A 17,507-nucleotide genomic window follows, 5' to 3' on the forward strand; every position below is an offset into this window, starting at 1 on the left:
TCTGGAGCACTTTTGAAAACTTCAGATTCTGCAGGAAACACACGCAAATACAAATCTCTTACATCTCCACTGGTTGCCTATTGGGGAGCTGCACTTTTGCCAATTCTAATGAGCCGCAAGGATTGATGAAGTTTTGGTGGTCTGGAGATGCCTGTAGTTCACTCGACGTTGGGTTCCGCTGGCCTCTCACTATGCTGACTGTGGAGCTGGCTGAGCAGGCTGCGTGTTTCAGTGCTGTGGAGGTGGGGGACTGTCCATGACTGCATTTCAGAACCCACTAAAGAAATCTCCATCAGGAATGCTTTAAAAGCTATTGGTTCCCTCTCTTCTCCAGGGACACTCAGGTATCTGTTTCAGGTGGAGCCCTTCAGACCTTCCAAGCTGTACCTCCTGTGATGCTGAGTGAAGTAGATTCTCTGTGTGCTTCCTCACATCCTGGGAGGATGCCAGGTGGAGTGTGTGGCCTCAGGGGAAGCTGACGATGGGAATGGGAAATGGAGAAGGCAGGGCAGGGCTGGGCTCAGCCTGTGCCCCCAGCAGTCTCCACGGAACCCCTGTGGTGGGGGTTGTACCCACCAGGAGAAATCCTTCCTGCTGCCAGGCAGTTAGCTTTCAATTTCTGTCACAGAGTGTCTTTCTCCACAAATTTATTATCTAATTTAACTGCAGATATAGTTGCTTTTCCATTTAAGTGCCTAATCTCTTTCTGAATGGTGCCAGGTACAGCTGTTTAGTATTTTCCAGGCTGATGTGACTTGGGAGACGGTATGAATGCAGTTAGCCTGATGCTAGATTTCAGCTAGTTAATTTTGATGAAAGGGCAGTTTAGTGTTTTGGGTTTTTTCCTGTCCTAGTGCATTTTCCTTGATAAATCTGCTCACTCTACAGATTGTTTATGCTATTGCATGTTACCAGGAGTTCCAGTGGATAAATATAGCTGGATTTTAAAGAAATAAAAAGTGCTAGTTGTCTGAGGTGGGGCTCCAGAGGTTTGCATCCTAGGGGAGTGCACGTGTGCTTTATCTCTAAGAAATAGTTTTCTGAACAGCAGAGTTAATGAAGATTTCTGTGAATTTGTGTCTTGAAGTCAAACAAGGACTTTTCCTGTTGTCTTTTTGTGTGTTTATACAGGTTTTTGCATGTAGTCACCTCTTTCCACAGACTGCGCTAAGGATGTGGTGCGTGGGCTACCATTTTTCATTATGGCACTTGGCTCACATGTTGTTTGGGACTGTGCAGTTTTGCCTTCTCTGGCCTGGCTGTTTTTACAGAAGTCATAGAAACTTAATTACCTGCTGGTAATCTGTTCTCTTCTGGGTGAAATCAGTCAGTGGCTTAAAAAGGTAGTATAAGTGTAGTGGGGGTTTTTTTTTGAAAAAAAAAACAAGGCGTATCTGTTTACACAGCTGTCAAGTAAGCTTTTGCCCTGCAGGAGACCAGACTGATGATAGAGTTGGGTTGGTCATGTGGGTGAAAAGTCTTCCCCCAGTCAAGAAAATTAACTCATTTTTCTGCTCTTATATCAACACATGGTATTTCCAGCCTAGAATTGGAAGTAAAACATCCAACTGCATTGAGTCTTTTCTTGAAGGTGATAGAACGGAGAGAGTGTTTATTTATTTCATTTGCAAGATTTTGGCTTTTCTGGCTCTCTGCTGTTGTACCCACACCACCTTCTGCAATCTTTTTCTCCTGTGGGGTGTGTGGTTCTATCTCGGGCGGTGGCTGAGTGTTGAGCGGTCAGGTGGCTTTGCTGACATTAGTGCTTGCACTGCTCGAGCCAGTCTCTGCCAGTCAATCTGCGAACAGCCCTTGAAGGCCAGCATCAACTTAGAAGCTACATAAATGCATCTAAGTCTTTCTTTCAGTACACAAATATTAGCTAAAATGCACATCCACTTGACTTCAAGTGTCAGACCGTTGTTTCTTTCCGTCATACGGCCTGTTGTTAATGAATGACGGTAATGTCAACCACATGAAGGCCATGAAACAGTGCAATTGCAGAGCTTTTTGCTATAGTTTGTGTAGTCATTTTTGACCTTAAGCAAATGTGAAATAAGTAAATGCTTGTGTTCCGTGCACTTAGGTGATCCAGCTTAGACTACCTATGTGAGTATCTTTCTTCTAACTCTCTTTGTAACTTCCTGAAGTTTCTCCAGAAGCATCAACTCTCACCTGCAGATTGTACCTCTGCTGCGAAAGGATGTCTCGGTGTGTAGTGGGAGCTGGCTGTGCAGTGCAACTTGCAGTGTTTACGGCTTTCTGTCGTGATGACATTTGAACTAGGACGTGGATTTGAGACCACACAACTTTGTCACACAGGCCTCCTGTTGTCTGTCAGACAGTAACAACTTTAAGCTCTGCAAGCTTGAAAAAGATGCATGCCACCTCTTCTCTGTGTTTCTTTCTTTCAGGTAGTCTGTTAAATCTCTTTTTTTCCATCCAAGGCTCAAAACGGATGTTCTGTACATGCATTGAGTAGTTTTTCTCTGTGGTCTGATTTCTTGTTGTCAAAATAATTTAATATGAGAAGAAGATAGGTAGAGAAATTCTGAAATACTTTTCATGGGAGGCTTAGCACAGGTTAGATAACGCAAAGGAGGACGTAAGGATGCTCTGTCTTGCCTCTGGCTGTGGAGAAGATACCATTTTGTTCTTTCAGGCTTTCCCTTTCTAGGCCTTGAATCCACTTTGCTGCAGAGTAGGTATTTGATGGTAGCAGACTGAATTGGTAAGGGAGGACATGTTCTTGTGAAAATGGAAAGCGTGGGGAAACCAGGGGGCATTGTTTTAGCGGAAGCATTTGATAGTTTGCTTTTCTTCCAAGGGGCGAAGTTCCCAGCTGTCAGTAAGGAGTGCAGGGCTCTTGAATGTGTTACCGACCTCACTCTTACAGAGGGTGTGTTTTGATTAGGGGGTACCCCCTCCCAGCTGGACTGGCTGACCTCATAGCTATACAAAGGTCTGTGTTGCCAATTAAGTAGTAACAATCCTGAATTATTCTGACCTTTTTACGCTTATTACTGTATGCCATAATATGCTGGAAATTCTGACATTAATAATAGTGTTTTAACTTCTCAGCAGAGAAGTCCTACCATTCATTGGTGGTTATAAAATCTTTTTTTCTTCCCTGTGAACAGGAGTTGACACCAAATTCTCCTGCTAAGTGTCTCACTTGTGGGGGTTTGCAGCGTTGTGTGGTCTCTCCACAGCAGTTGTAACAAAGACTACTTAAATCTTTGGTGCCATGAAAAGCCATAAATCAAGACTCACTCGTGATGGTGACGATTAAGCAGGTGTTCTTTACTGCAGCGCTGGACGCACTGGGGATCACTCCACCCAAAGTGCGTGCCGTAGAGAGTCAGATGCAGAGTTTATATGCAGGTTATACATATTTGGTCAAGATATTTCCAAGAAATTATTAACATGTTCATTGTTTCCTGGGAACTCATTATCATAGGTTACTACTCACTCCTGAATACGCAATAGAGTCTTTTGGTGGTTTCTGATGTTTGCTTACTTCATTGTGATAGTCTTCATCAGTGTCCTTTTGGTGAACTTCAGTCCATTACCTCCTCATGCCTGTTAAGGGGCCCCAAGGTTGGGCTAGGCAGGTTCTGCATTTGGGAGCCCTGGGGCATCCTGCCCCTAGAGTTAAGCTCCCTGGCTGTTAAGCCTCCTTACATGTCACCTAACAACTCTGGTCCCAATTAGAATTATGGCTCCAGCTAAAACCACTGCTTCATCTTGTAAAATAAAATTACTCCTTCCATGTAGCACTGCTATTTTGGTTTTATTTCATAGAATTATATAGAATGTTCAGGGTTGGAAGGGACCTCGAAAGATCATCTGGTCCAGCCCACTGCCAGAGCAGGTTTGTTGGGTGGCGTCACCTAGCACTTGACTGGGCAACGGGTGCCAGTGGAACTAGTGGAGCATGTGGTCTGTCTGCTGTAACGCACAGGGTGTTTTCAGGTATTTGACTTGTTGTTTTGGCACCATTAACTTGATGTTTGTGCCCTGAACTTGACTGAGGAAATTGATTTAGAGTTGGGATGTAATGCTAGCCAACAAGCCCTGTGGGAGCCCCTCTGAATAGTGTCGAGACATTTGCAATTGTATCTGTATCCTGTAGCTGCAGTAACTTCCTATCAGTAGTCACGAGTTTGTTTTCAAGTACAGGTACCTATTGTTAGAAAATTGTGTGAGGGACGGCTGTGATTTTGCACAGGTCATAAGTATTGATGACTCTCTCATATCTTCCACATCTGCTGAAAGGCTGGAAATTTAGATGCCTGACCTGGGGCTATTTTCATGATGTGTGTACATACAGTACCTGATAATGTTAGAATTAGTGCCTGCCCATCCCGAGTCCCATGTTATTAGGGACAAATGCTGCTGTCATGAACTTTTTTCTTCTGCAGTATGAAAATGGTGTTAATGCTCAGCTAACTGGCTCAGGTATTAATGCAGGTACAATAGCTGATGAAGTAAGTAATTTGAATTCTTCATGAAGGGTAGATTTCCTGAAGGATCACCTTGTATTACATTTAATAGAAAGGCTGACGTATGTATGTATATAGATGCTTCTGTTAAGTGTGGGGACACCGAGTCAGTAATGTTTTTGTTTACTTAGCCATCCTGCTTTTTACAGGAGGTGCTGCTGGTTCGAAACCAGCCTTGTTTTAGCTGTGGCTTAAGATTCAGGTCCTGTTTCAGTATTCTCTTGGTATGTTGCTGAACTGTGCTAGTGCTCTGAAGGGGAAGGAGGGAAGAAGCCCCTGTTTGCCTTTCCCACTGATGGTTTCAGGACCCCTTCTCTCTGGCTGCTCTCACTATACCACTTGCTCCTGTTTCTGGTTTTGTTCACCTGAAGGGATTCTGCTGCCCCTTTTTCAGGGTGCCAGCATGCTGGTTTATGCTGTATTTGCTGTTTCACAGCTCTAGGATTTGACTGTAATCCCAGACACAGGTAGTTCAGTCCGTATATGTTCTTAGTGTTATAGCTCTGGCCTAATCATGTGTAAGAGGAGCCAGTGTAGTTCTGCTTTGCTGACCCCTTTCTCTCTCCAAGGGAGAAAATTACTCGAGTCTGCATTCAAGTCCAGGAGAACCAAAATGCAAAGTGAGATTTGGGGTGGAGGAGAAAGGGGCAACACAGGCAATTCCTTTTCTTTGGCAAGCTGTTATACTTCATGTGTTATCTGCCAAAAGATGTTGTGGTCCTGATCAGCAGCTGCATATGTTTAAAAGATCCTAAAGTCAAAATGCTTGTGTTGAGGGATCAGTTCAGGATTCCTCTTTCTCCTGCCAGCTAGAGCACTGCCAAAAGCTGTCAGCTGGAACAGAAAATCACAGCTTTCAGAGTCAGGAGATATAGGTATAATACATATATATATTTTTACCATACCTGCCTATATACTTGTCAGGGCTGCCATCCCTCATTTAGCTAAGAGCGCGTATCAGACTTTAACTGTTAAGAGACAAGAAATTCCAAAGCCATTACCAGCAATGCTGTCTGCTTGTGTTATTGCAAAGCTAACAGGCTTTGTGATATCAGAAAAGGGTAGAGATTGAACTAGAAAAATAATTTGTGGACTTAGGTTCTTTAGCTGCTGGAATCTTCTTAAATTTTGGTGTCTCCTGTGTTTGTGCAATGAAACTTTGCCTTGTGGGGAGCAGCGCAGTGTCCCGGGGAAGGTAAGAGGTGTGTTGTGTGCACATGCTGCAGCAGTCTTTGCTGTCGTAACTGTTCAGGAGAGCATGTGTTATGGTGGTTATGTGGTTATGGTCTTGTGTGGATCAGAAGCGGGGAGCTGAGTTCGGGCCTTATGTGCTTTATGTCCATATTTCATCTTCATACCAGGAAATGCAAGTTGGTTTTGCAGTGAAGGCAAGGTCTTTTATTATGAGGAGATTAAACATCAATAGATGTGAAGCCACAGAGAAGTATGGGAGGATACAGTGCTGCTTCTGTACATTCCCTGGATCCTTACATGGTGTGTACTGTAAGGATTCAGTGATGATTGCATATGCAGTCCAAAGCCTGGCTTTTGGTAATTCATATTTTCTTAATATAAATCAAACAAACAAACCCACAAAACCTCCAAACTGCAACTGTTTGCCGCAAGAACTTGTCTTTCTGAACTCAGGACAAGTAATGCTGCAAAAATCTGGATTATTTGTGTGGTCTTTCAGTGTTTTTCTTATTGTTGCTAGAAGCAATCATGTTGACTCCTCAGTGACGTCTTCTGTGGGATATAGAAGCTGCTACTTGTCTCCTTTCAGTGGCAGTAAGATAGTGAAGTTGACTTTACAGAGGAAAAAGACCTAGAAAATAATTTATTTGGGTTTTTTGCCTCTGATCAGGGTTAATTCTGACCTCATGATATTCTGATACTGACACAATTTTCCTTAGGCTAAAAGACTGAAAGTCTGTCTTAGGCATCTAATTCATTTGGTTGTGTCTGGAAACAAGTGAAGGTTACAGCAAATGCCCAATATCTCAGAAACCTTGAGTTCCAGTAATAAGCTCTTGTGCAAACAACTTTTCCAAATCTAGACAGATTTCCATAGAAACAAGATAAAGGCTGTGTGTGAAATTATGGTCATACCATAATTATATCGTCCCTCCCCCTCAGTCTGCTGAAGTATTTGGGGTTTATGTGTTAAGTTGGAAGTACTTACTAGGGTGTCCATCCTATCTGTGTTCTTCTATTCTCATTCTCAAAAGCAAGAGAAACATTCCAAAAACTGTTGAAAGGTGAAGCGTATAAACAAGTGTGCTCTTTATGGCTCTCTGGTTTAGTTTGAATGTTCTGAAGTAAAACCCTAAATAAAAATAATCACCTAGAGTAATGTATTAGAATAAACATGCAGACAATCAGCATGGGCAGGTGTATGCTCTAGGGGGCTGACCGACCTCTTAGTTATTTCGTCAGGGAAGTCTGGTTTGGTAGATGAGAGGAGAGCAGGGGGTGTTGCCTGCCTTGACTGCAGTGAGGCTTTTGCCACCACCTCCCATAACATCCTTGCAGCGAAGCTGTTGCAGTATGAGCTGGGTGAGCAGGCAGTGAGGGGCACCGTGACCTGGCCGAATGGCTGCGCCCAGCGGGTGGTGGTTAGTGGCACAAAGTCTGGCTGGAGGCCGGTAACTGGAGGTGTACCCCAAGGCTGGATACTGGGTACAGACCTGTTTAACGTCTTCATTAATTCTGGCTGATGGGGCAGAGCGTACCCTCAGCAAGTTTACTGGTGACACCAACCTGGCAGGAGTGGCCAACGGGCCAGAAGATCATGTTGCCGTCCAGAGGGACGTCAACAGGCTGGCGAAAAGGGCTGATAGGAATTGTGTGAGGTTGTGGAAGTGCCCATGGGGAAAGCAACTCCATGGAGACCACCCAAATGGTAAAGCAGATGGGAAGAAAAGGACCTAGGGGTCCTGGTGGACACCCAGTTGACCATGAGCAGGCATTGTGCCCTTGCCTCAAAGAAGGCTGATGGTGTGTTGGGCTGCATTAAGAGGAGCATTGCTATCATGTCAAGGGAGATGATCCTTCTTGGCACTGTTGAGGCCAGACCTGGGGAACTGTGTCCAGCTCTGGGGCATTTCTGCATCTCCAGAGAATGAGATTTGCAGGTAAGTACTTTATTCTGTATCTTCAGCTTCACTGATCTACTGTATGTTCCATCAAGAAGTCAGGAAATAATAAAGTTGCATTTAACCTGTCTATGGCTTTTATTGTGGCATTCTAATTCATGCTCATATCTGACCTATTTTTTTTCTCCTGCTGTCTATTGCAGTGCTTCCTGGCCAGTGCAGGCTGCTGAACAATATTGGAGGAACCTGACATTAAAACATCCAATTTCCACACAGCTGGTTGGAAAAGCAGTTGTCACTGCCTCCCTGGTGCAGCATGGCATTTGGACTTGATGTTCTCTGCCTGTTACTCTGGGCAGTCACAGGTGGGAGTTTACTTCTTGTGTATCTGAGTTGCACAGAAAAAGTGAAGCAAATTCTCCTGGAGAGATAAGGCAAGAGCTGGGAAATCTTGTAACTCCTCAGCACCAAAAGTCCTTATAAGGTACAGGTTAATACCTGGCAGTTGGTGGCAGCGAAGGCAGGTGATTGTGAACAGCTGTTTGGAACCAGTTTCGATAGGGCTGATTCAGCGGAGATGCATGGGGCAAGAAGGGGCAGTAGGAGAGTACAGAGAGTTTTCCTTCTCTTTCTCATGCAGGACAGTAGTTTAAGGTTGATGTACTGCCTGTATTCTAAGCTAACTTTCTTCTTTTGGGCTATCACAGGATGGTTGAGCATAAATGCATTTGTTTACATCTCTCGCCTCATCATCTGCTCTGCAGACATATATTTCCTTTCAAAGACCACAAGAAAGTTTCTATTTCTGCCACAGGGATAGGTAATTTATTTCCATTATCAGGCAGATGGAAGATGTTAGTAATTCTTAACGCTGCATCTGGGTCATAGGGAGGCTTGACGTGGTGCTTGCTGTTTTGGCGTGGTGTAGTGCTAAGGCCTGAATCGTAGGCCCTGCACTGAAGCTGACTTATAGATGAACCTCACAACCCCACACTATATAGTATTAATCACATATGTAATGCATTGGTAATCTGTTTTAGTGTGTATATGTGTGTATATATATATATATACATACACATATACATATATATCCTGATGCCAATCTGTAAAAGCTTTGCTGTAAGACTAAATGTGTGGTGGGAACCAGCAGGGTGGTCTTTCTTTAGCTAAAGGCCAGGTGCAAGGCTGGGAAAATTAGCTGCCTCTTGCTGTGTCAGAAGTATGTTACAAGACCATGAGACCAGAGGCCTGTCTTGGGTGAGAAATATGTGACCAAGGACCAAAACAGAGAGGGAGACTCCCTTGTATTCTTCCTTTAGCCCTGGCCAAGCTGCAGGACGAATCCAACGGAGCGAACAGCACCAGATGTTTCCGCGTTCGAAGTTATGCAAGGTTGTTTATTTAATAGTATAAAAGCTGGACCCTCTTGCAGCGACTTCAGAGACCTCCCTTGCAAGTGGATGCGCTGCGTAGGGCTTCCCCATTGCCAGGGCGGTTCTCCAGGATCCTCGCTGCAACAGGGGCTCCCCAGCGACTGCGGGCCTGGATGATGATATTGGGGCGATTGGTGATGGATCTTTCTTAATAACTCTCTCTCACTGCATAGAGCACTGATTAGGTGCATTGCCCTGCTTGTTCTCCTTGCTGCTTAAAACTAGAGTATAATAAGCTTGCATTGCCTTACTCTTGTAATAGACAGTAAAATAAGCTTATACTTCTGTTGGTGCCTGTGTCCCTTTTCTGTGGGACGCTCCCCCTTCCCTGGGCCAATTAGCAAAATACATGGTAACCACAGAACAGGGTGTGCAAACATGGGGTTTACTTCTTTAAAAGACAGTGTTGAATTCTGGCTGTGGAAATACTGGCAGTATCTATATTAGCAGGAGCTGAGAAAATAGGCCTCGCGTTATCTGGCTTTCATCTCCTATAGTCTAAACAGGACTGGCTGTTTTGCGAGGGAGAGTGTTGCTAATGTGCAAAGGCTGAATTTGGCTTCTGAATTTGGAAATGTTTGAGGAGGGGGAAAAGGCATTGATACAGCTGTGCTTGTAGCTGGTTTGAAGTAGTCCTCAGAGTCACCCTGAGGATCTCAAAGCACCAAGCTTTTTGAGGAGAACACAGAGCTGAGGTTTTTGTTGCAGTAAACAATAAGTATGCCTTTTCAAATAAATAAAAGGCTCTCTTATGAGATACTTAGTACCTACTGTAGGGTATATGCCAGTATCTTTTTTTAAAAAAATCATAGCAATTTCAATAAAAGGCAATCACATGCAATAAATACTGAATTTTGGCTGCAGAGAGCATTGCTTTTATGCTTTGATAATGCTGTTAGTTGGTAGCAGGCTATCTTAGCCTGCTTAATCCATTCATTCTTGCCCACCTACTGCTAGAATTTAACTCAGGTGTAACTCTAGCTAAAGCAAGACGTGACACTTCGATTATTTTGCTAGTTAAATTACCCTGTTAGATTTAATTTAGAGTTGTCAGGGAAATAATTTTCCCATTGTACAGAAGTTCTGAAGCTTAATATTTTTTCCATTCCTTATTGGAATGAAACTAAGGCCTTCTGACATTTGAAAACGGGTGTAGCTAAGGTCTGCAGCTAGGATGCTTGCTTGGGAGGTTCAGATTCGAAGTCGTGCGTTGTCTTAGGAATATACTGGACTCGTTTCTCTATACCCAATGAAACACTATTAGTTTCATGGGGGGCCGACTCTGCAGTGTGGTAGCTGATGTGTCAAACTGCAAGTAGCAGAGTGAGTTTTGAAGCTCTCTTTGACATCAGGCTGGAGGAGGACTGGCCCCAGGTTGGAGTTTTGGGTTATTCCAGCTGAGTATGTCTGTCTCTAAGACAGGATTTGTTGGTCTTTCTTTTCTGAAACAAATAAACAATGAAACTTTAAAATTGCTTTTAACAGGTGGGTTACTTTCTCCTTCAGCATTGAGGTAAAGAAGGGAAGCGATGGAAACAGCCCTCAAAGGAGTCTTTTGACCCACCTTAGTAGCACTGTTCCTACACTATTAATTGTAATGAGTTGTTGCTGACCTAATTTACATATTCACAAAGTAATTTTTCTGTTTTACTGTGTTAAAGGCTTGTTTCTCATCTCCCTACTGACTTCTACAGAATCAACTAAATTGATACGGGTTGAAAAGGGCAGAACATTTTAAAGGCCTGCCTGACTCTGAGACTTCGTTTTAACCTAGAGCTCTGCTGGCTCCCCTGTCCTAAGTAGTGCAGACAACTTCAAGGGAAGACCTGATGACAGTTCAGAGTCCCTGCCAGCATCTTGGAGGTGAAAGGGAATGTAGAGGACATACTTCCATGCAGTATGAAAAAAAAAAAAAAAGCACAAATTCTGAGCATCTCCTGGTTACACATAAAGATACATGTCTAGCCTATGCTAGAACAAGATAGATTGCTTTAAATTTCTGTTTTCCTGGGTAGATTTTTTGCTGAAGGTGTAAAATGGAAAAGTAAACAGCATCTCAACTCTCTGTGAAAGAGTAGCTGGAGTCAGAAAAATTGTACTTGGAGCTGTTTATCCTTTTTGTCAGCTTCCTATTCAGCTATACTTATTTGCAAGTCATTTATCTTTTATCTGTGATTCGTTTTTAAAAAAAATTGTTTCATATTTTCGTATTGTCAGTATTGAAGCTGCCTTTCATCTCTATGTACTTGTAGCAAGGGAGTAAGAGGTACTTTGTAAAATATCAAGATCCTATATTGAAAAATTCTCCTAAGTACGAGTACTGCTGGAAAGGGACATGCTGGAGGGAAAAAAAAAAAGTACAGGTGACATTAGTGAAAGGAAATGAGCTTCTTTAAGCAGGCTACCACCTGTCTTTATCTTCTCTCCTCTGCTAAGTTGTTCTTGGTCACAGTAAACTGTATTGTGGCTCGGTTGTAGTGTTGTGCCTTATTTGATGGTGTTGTTTCAGGTTCCAGTTGTGAGCAGTGCAGAGAAGGAGCCACGTACTCAGGTGCAGTAATATCTCCTGACTTAGAAACCACTAAAATTATGCGAGTACCTCATGCTGTATCAGTGTCCGACTGCATCGCGGCATGTTGTGACTTCTCTGGTTGTGACTTGTCCTGGATGTTTGAACGACGCTGTTACATTGTGAACTGCCAACACAAAGAGAATTGTGAACCTAAGAAAATTGAAACTGTCAAGTCCTATCTTACTTTTGTGCTGAGGCCTTCTCAGCGGCCAGCCTCACTGCTGGGGTTTGGGCAAATGATCCCAAGCATGGTGCACTCTGTGGGACTCCAGAATGAGCCATCTGAGGAAGTGAGTAGCCTGAAGGAGCTGTCTCTGCTTGGCAAAGATCCCAGCCTCGAAGAGATACCTGAATACACTGATGACTATAAGGAGTTGGAGCCGAACACCTTTCAGATGAACAAGAAACACGAGCAGAAGGAGAGTACAGATTATGCTGACTGGGGCCTCATGGTGGCAGGCGAAAACGACTTCAACTCTTCTGTGGCTGATGATGGAGATAACCAGGAAGACTTTGAAAAGAAAGGGGCAGCTGGGAAGGTGGAAAGCCTTCTGAATAAAACCAGCTCTGAACTAGACTCTGTCACTGAGCACTCTACAGAGAGGTTGTTGTCTCCCTCAGAGATTACACTGTTCCCCAGGAAGACACTTGAAAGTGAAGCAACTGTTCAACTTCTTGCACAACCTGATGATGCTTTACCTAAAGAGGTATGTTTGCCCCTCAGGAAGCAGACAGAGTATGGTGAGGCCACTTTGCAATTGTTTTGTTTCTCAAATCAAAGTAGATTATTGCTTTGTAACGTAGCCCTGACGTTCATATGACTTACAGTCCTGTTGCAGTGTAGAAAAGGCTGAAGGCGAGAGGATTGTCTTAATAGGCAGATGAATTGCTGAAGGACTCTTTTTCTATCAGATGATAGGTGACAGAGCTCCTTTTGGGACACTGTGGGGTTTCCTTGGAAGTGTACAGGTAAGTGGGCTTAGATGTGGTGTATGAGAGAGACAAAGTGTATGAGGAGAGACAGTGGTGGTTTTAGGCATCAGGATAAAGTGGATAAGATGGGATTTTTTAAAAAACTCTTCTTGAGTCTGGCAACAAGAAAAATAAGTATCCAAATTAGTATTTAAGTATGTAAGATACACCTGTTTTCTATTTACGCCAACCAGTTTGTTCAGTTGGGACTCAAGTGGCTCTAGTTCCTTAAGAATAGGGTGGGATCATTTGGAAAGTTGAAGCAGGCTGTAAAGTCAGTGTTTACTGGGTTTGATGCAAAGCCCTGCTAGAGCGAGGCAGAAGTTAAGCAGTGTTAGCTAGATTGCTCTAAGTGCCGCCAGATTTTGTAACGAGCAACTACCCATCTCTTGCTGTAAAAATGACAACTTATTGCCATTACTGTAAGGAAGAAAAATTACATATAAATGAGAAAGTTGTATGAAAACTGTGACAACTGAGGTGCTTGGAGGGGATGACTGAAATGTCAAAAGTATATTTGGAGAACACTAAGTCTTAAGATGCAATCTGGACCTAGATACCATCATGGCCTAGAGGTGTGGCAGTTTTCTGGGCTCTGCTTTGAGATCATGTAGATATTCTGAGAACTTTGAGGATTCTTTTCAGGGGGCTCTGGGAGTGCTGTGAGGAACATGAGTGGTTGCTGCAGCTGGGAGAAGTTTTTTTTGACTGCAGAGTCTTGCCTAAGCTTGCTGACTCAGGAGATGTTTGGTGCCATTGCAGAAGAAAGTGTCCCATGAAAGGTAGCATCTGAGGTGACTTTGTCCCCATCTGTCCTACAATGCCAGGATGGCTGATTCTCAGCTGATAGAAAGCTGGAGGAAAGCCAGAGGAAGCACAGAAAAGTGGATTTCCCTCAAATCTGGAAGGCATAGAAACACTGTGGTTTGCCCAAGTGTGGTAAATAATATATTTTTGGAAGTTGTGGGGTGGAGTATGTAAAGTCTGTTCTTGGAGATATGCAAAACCTGACCAGGCGTGGTGTCGAGCAACTGACCCGGCTTTGAGGAGGGGAGTTTGGATGAGGCTGTCTCCAGGGGTCCCCTCCTACCTCAGCCATTCTGTGATACGATGTGCATTTTAATAACTTCCCTAATCCTGTTTCCTCAGTTAATAGATTCTCTGCGAATAACAGCAGTTTGTTGTGTCAGCATGTGCTGTACAGTAACTGTAACTGGCAAAATGCTTTTCTCTTGCTGTTAGATCAGAAATAAATAAGTTTTGAGAATGTAAGGAAAAGCTGTTGCCCAGTTGGGGCCTGAGAGAGGGGGACAAGGTGATGGGCAAGGCTGACACTGCTGAGGTCCTCCTGCACAATTTGCTGTGTCCTTTTGCTGCAGTACTCATTTACTAACAAGGTGGGGCAGTGCGAAGAATTCCACTGCTTTGTGGCTGAAACAGAGAGATCTAGGACATTTTATTATCAGGGAGAAAATAAGAAGACACAAGCAAGTTCTCATCTGAACAGATGTAGTAAAAGGCAAGGATTCTGTTACATTTTGTGTGTGTACAGCATGAAGGCAGTAACACCCACCACACAGATGTTGTCATTGGCTCTTAAAGGTTTACAACTATATTTAGACCTGTCCTACTGTTATTATTTTGAGAACTGCTAGCATTGGCTGCATTCCATGTTACCTGATTTTGTTGATTATAGCCTACGCTGTTCTGCATCTGAAACTTGGGAAATGATCAACATTTCTTACAAAGCCTGATGGGGAAAAAACTAAACCAGTCCTCCTTTGATAGATGTTCTGTAAAACTTGCTAGTAACATAAATCAGCAGTCTCACTCTGCATGCTATTTAAAAAGCAGCGTACCTCTAAACCTTAGAAATGTGAAAAACGACTCATTTATGACAACTCTTTTTCTATAATTATTTTTTCAGGCTGCTGTACCTTCTTCTTCTTCAGACAAACTCTCTTTCTCCCCAAGTGTGTCAGAGAAAAGCCAGACTCCCACAATGGCCCCAGAAAACATCACTGCAGGTGGAACTGCGCTGCTTCCCGCTAACACTGTGCCATCTGAGCCCACGCAGCAATTCGTGCCACCAGCTACCCCTGTTGAAGCAGGTAACATTTCGTCACAACCAGAGATTTGGAGGTACCTGCAGGTTGGACAGCAGGTGGTTATGGCTTTGCTACTGTCAGGCTTCCAACCTGTTAGTTATGAGCTCACTCTTTATCCAAGTGTAGCATTATCCCACTTTGAGCCTGTACACCTACAGTAACACAGCAAAGACCCCTTAGCCAGCCTCTTCTGAGGCAAGACTCTTGAGTCCATCATTAATGGGAAACTATAACTGAAGCAAACACAGCAAAGTAAAAAGCAGAGATTAAGAGCCTTTTTTTAAATGGGTTAGTTTTCTACTTGATGAAAAACACCTGAGACTTTCTGGAGTTTCAGAATAGGCTCTTCTAGCCATACTGTTATTTTAATGTGACTTCAGAGTATTACTCCCTCTCAGAAGCTCTTCAGTAGAGTAGCCACTGTATGTACTTGTCAGATCTCATGCAGGAACATAGGTGGGGCCTGAGGAAGCTCAGCCCTTAATAGGGGAGAAGCCTAGCCCTTAGTAACGGAGAGTGTGGCCTCTGGGTCCTGGCGATGCTCTGATTTCAAAGCTGTGAGAAAGCTTATCAGAATTCCAGCTGCAGAACAAAAGTTTTTATTTTGAAAAGGATATGTTTAACCACTGTGTTTTATGTAGTCATGTTAAATTCTGTGTGTATGTTAGAGCATCTCCTTTGCTGAGTTTCCCACCTCCCTGTGCACCCTGACTAAGGGTTAGAAGAGCCACGAGAAGCACAGATGTGTGTTCTTTGGCCCTCCTGGTGTCCTGAGGGCTATGGAGAGCTGAACCCTTTGTTTCCTGGTAGAGCAACTCTGGTTTGGTGCGTTCTTGGCACCCTTTGCCAAACCACAACCTGCCAGCCAGGTTAGCGGTAGGAGGTGGCAGGAAGAGATGAGCTACAAGAGACCCCTCTCCAAGGCAACGGATCATCATTACAACTGAGTGTTGACTAGGCAGCTTCTCCCCCTCCTTCACAGGAGGAGAATGAGGAGGACTCAAAAAGGAGCTTGGAAGAAGCAACTGAGGGGGAAGGTTGTGTTGAATCTGCCATAAGAACTCCTTTGTGCAAGGATTGCCTCAAGTTTGTATGTTCTCAGCCCTACTGCCTTGGAAGTTTTGAAGACAGTCCCTCCTTCTCTCCTTTGGCCGTCACACCCATCTAGCCTTTTTGCTCTCATCTCATGTGGAGGCTGAAGTACAAGCTTCCACTCTACTTGCCTCTAGAGCAACTCCTGTGAGCAGTTCTGGAGCCTTGGGTACGTTTCAGTAGCAGTAACAGAAAATGTGCTGTCAGTGTGGCCTCTATACTTCATTCTTTTTGGAATCTGTCAGCTACCACTGCTGAGTAGTGTTGCCTTTGGAGAGCCTTTGTTCTGTGGGTTCCCAGTACTAAGAGGAAGACACTTAAAGGTTTTGAAATATAGGTCTGACCTTTCCTGAAGCTGTGCCTTGGCGTGTTGCTGTTGGGGATGGGATTTGTGGTCTTGGGCGCTTTTGGAAGAGGAAAGAGTTTTCACGGATGAGAGTTGGGAGCGTGTTCCTGGATGGCAAATAGATTGAAAGTGCAGTTCATGTGTGAAATAACAAGCAGAGTTTTTAAAAGGAACGCTGCGATGAACGCTGAGGCATGCCTCACAAATGCCGCACAGACATAAAAGTAGTGCTTCTTGATGAAAGAAGGTGTGATATTAGAGTTCTGTTATGCACTATGTTAGTTTAAGTAGTGAGGTTTGTTCTGGCACACATGGCTTTTTTGTCTTCTATAATTGTGGGAGGCTTTTTTATTCCTGCAGTTCCATCCAATTACTAAGAAAAATGCATAATTCCTTAGGCAGAGCAGTGTTACTTGTGGTATACAGGAATAATCAGAATGGTTTTCTCTAAAACAGAAGTAGAGGAAATAACACTTCATGTTCGGGGAAGAAGAAAACTTTTGGTGTGGTAAAAGATGAATCATAGAATCATAGAATGGCCTAGGCTGGAAGGGACCTTAGAGATCATCTAGTCCAGCCTCCCTGTTCTGGGCAGGGACCATACTCATAATTATAATCATTTATTATTTGATTATATATTGAGGTTTTGTTGTGATTTTTTTTAACTTATCCTTGCCTATTCACTGTAGACTATTTGTCAAATTTCACTTAATCCGTTACAAATAATATTTGAAGATACTAAATTTTTATATATATATCCCACCTGTTAAAACATAATGTACTCATTATGTCTTAGATACAATAAAAGAACTTATCGTATCTGCTGGAGATAACATTCAAGTGATGCTACCCAAAAATGAAGTGGAACTGAATGCCTTTGTTATCCCACCACCACCCACAGGTAAGCTGAATGGTCTTGTTGTACAAGGAGATGAACACAACCACCGACCTGTAAATGCAAGCAAGTCCTGAGTTATGTGCACATCTGCACCTCAGGATAACTCCATCTTTCTTATCTACTACTACCTTTTTTGAGGCTCCAACTGCAGAGAGAATTTCCTTCTTTGGATTTCGGAGATTTGTTTCACGTGGTTTTATTTTCAGAGCCTGAACTCATGAGTGAGATAGTTCAATAGAAAGCCTTTAGTTTCTACCAGAAGATGATATAGCCAAGATTACAGCATCTTGCTGTAAAGCAGAGGTGGCAGGGAGGGAGGTGGGTTGTCAATGCAACATTAAAACGACCTGCTTCTGAACTGTAGCAGGAAAGAGCATGTTTTCCTAGGAAAATGCATTTGCTTCCCGTGAAGCTGGTTTCTGTGAAGAAATCGGTTGTGAAGTTCGTTACCTCCTCGCTGCTTTACCAAGTTACAACACTCCAAGT

At 43.4% G+C, this 17,507-nt stretch overlaps 1 protein-coding gene across 1 annotated transcript in view; it reads left to right on the top strand.

The window, feature by feature from the left end:
- Positions 1-7,916: 7,916 nt before the first annotated feature.
- KIAA0319 (KIAA0319 ortholog) overlaps positions 7,917-17,507 on the top strand; it is a 27,744-nt gene continuing 18,153 nt past the window's right edge. The window contains exons 1-4 of the mRNA XM_009877154.1: positions 7,917-7,965; positions 11,543-12,312; positions 14,505-14,688; positions 16,920-17,024. Coding sequence (XP_009875456.1) covers positions 7,917-7,965; positions 11,543-12,312; positions 14,505-14,688; positions 16,920-17,024 — 1,108 coding nt within the window. The remainder of the gene's footprint in view (positions 7,966-11,542; positions 12,313-14,504; positions 14,689-16,919; positions 17,025-17,507) is intronic.

Source organism: Apaloderma vittatum, unplaced genomic scaffold (genome assembly GCF_000703405.1).
Source record: "Apaloderma vittatum isolate BGI_N311 unplaced genomic scaffold, ASM70340v1 scaffold9349, whole genome shotgun sequence".
Lineage (NCBI taxonomy): Eukaryota > Metazoa > Chordata > Aves > Trogoniformes > Trogonidae > Apaloderma > Apaloderma vittatum.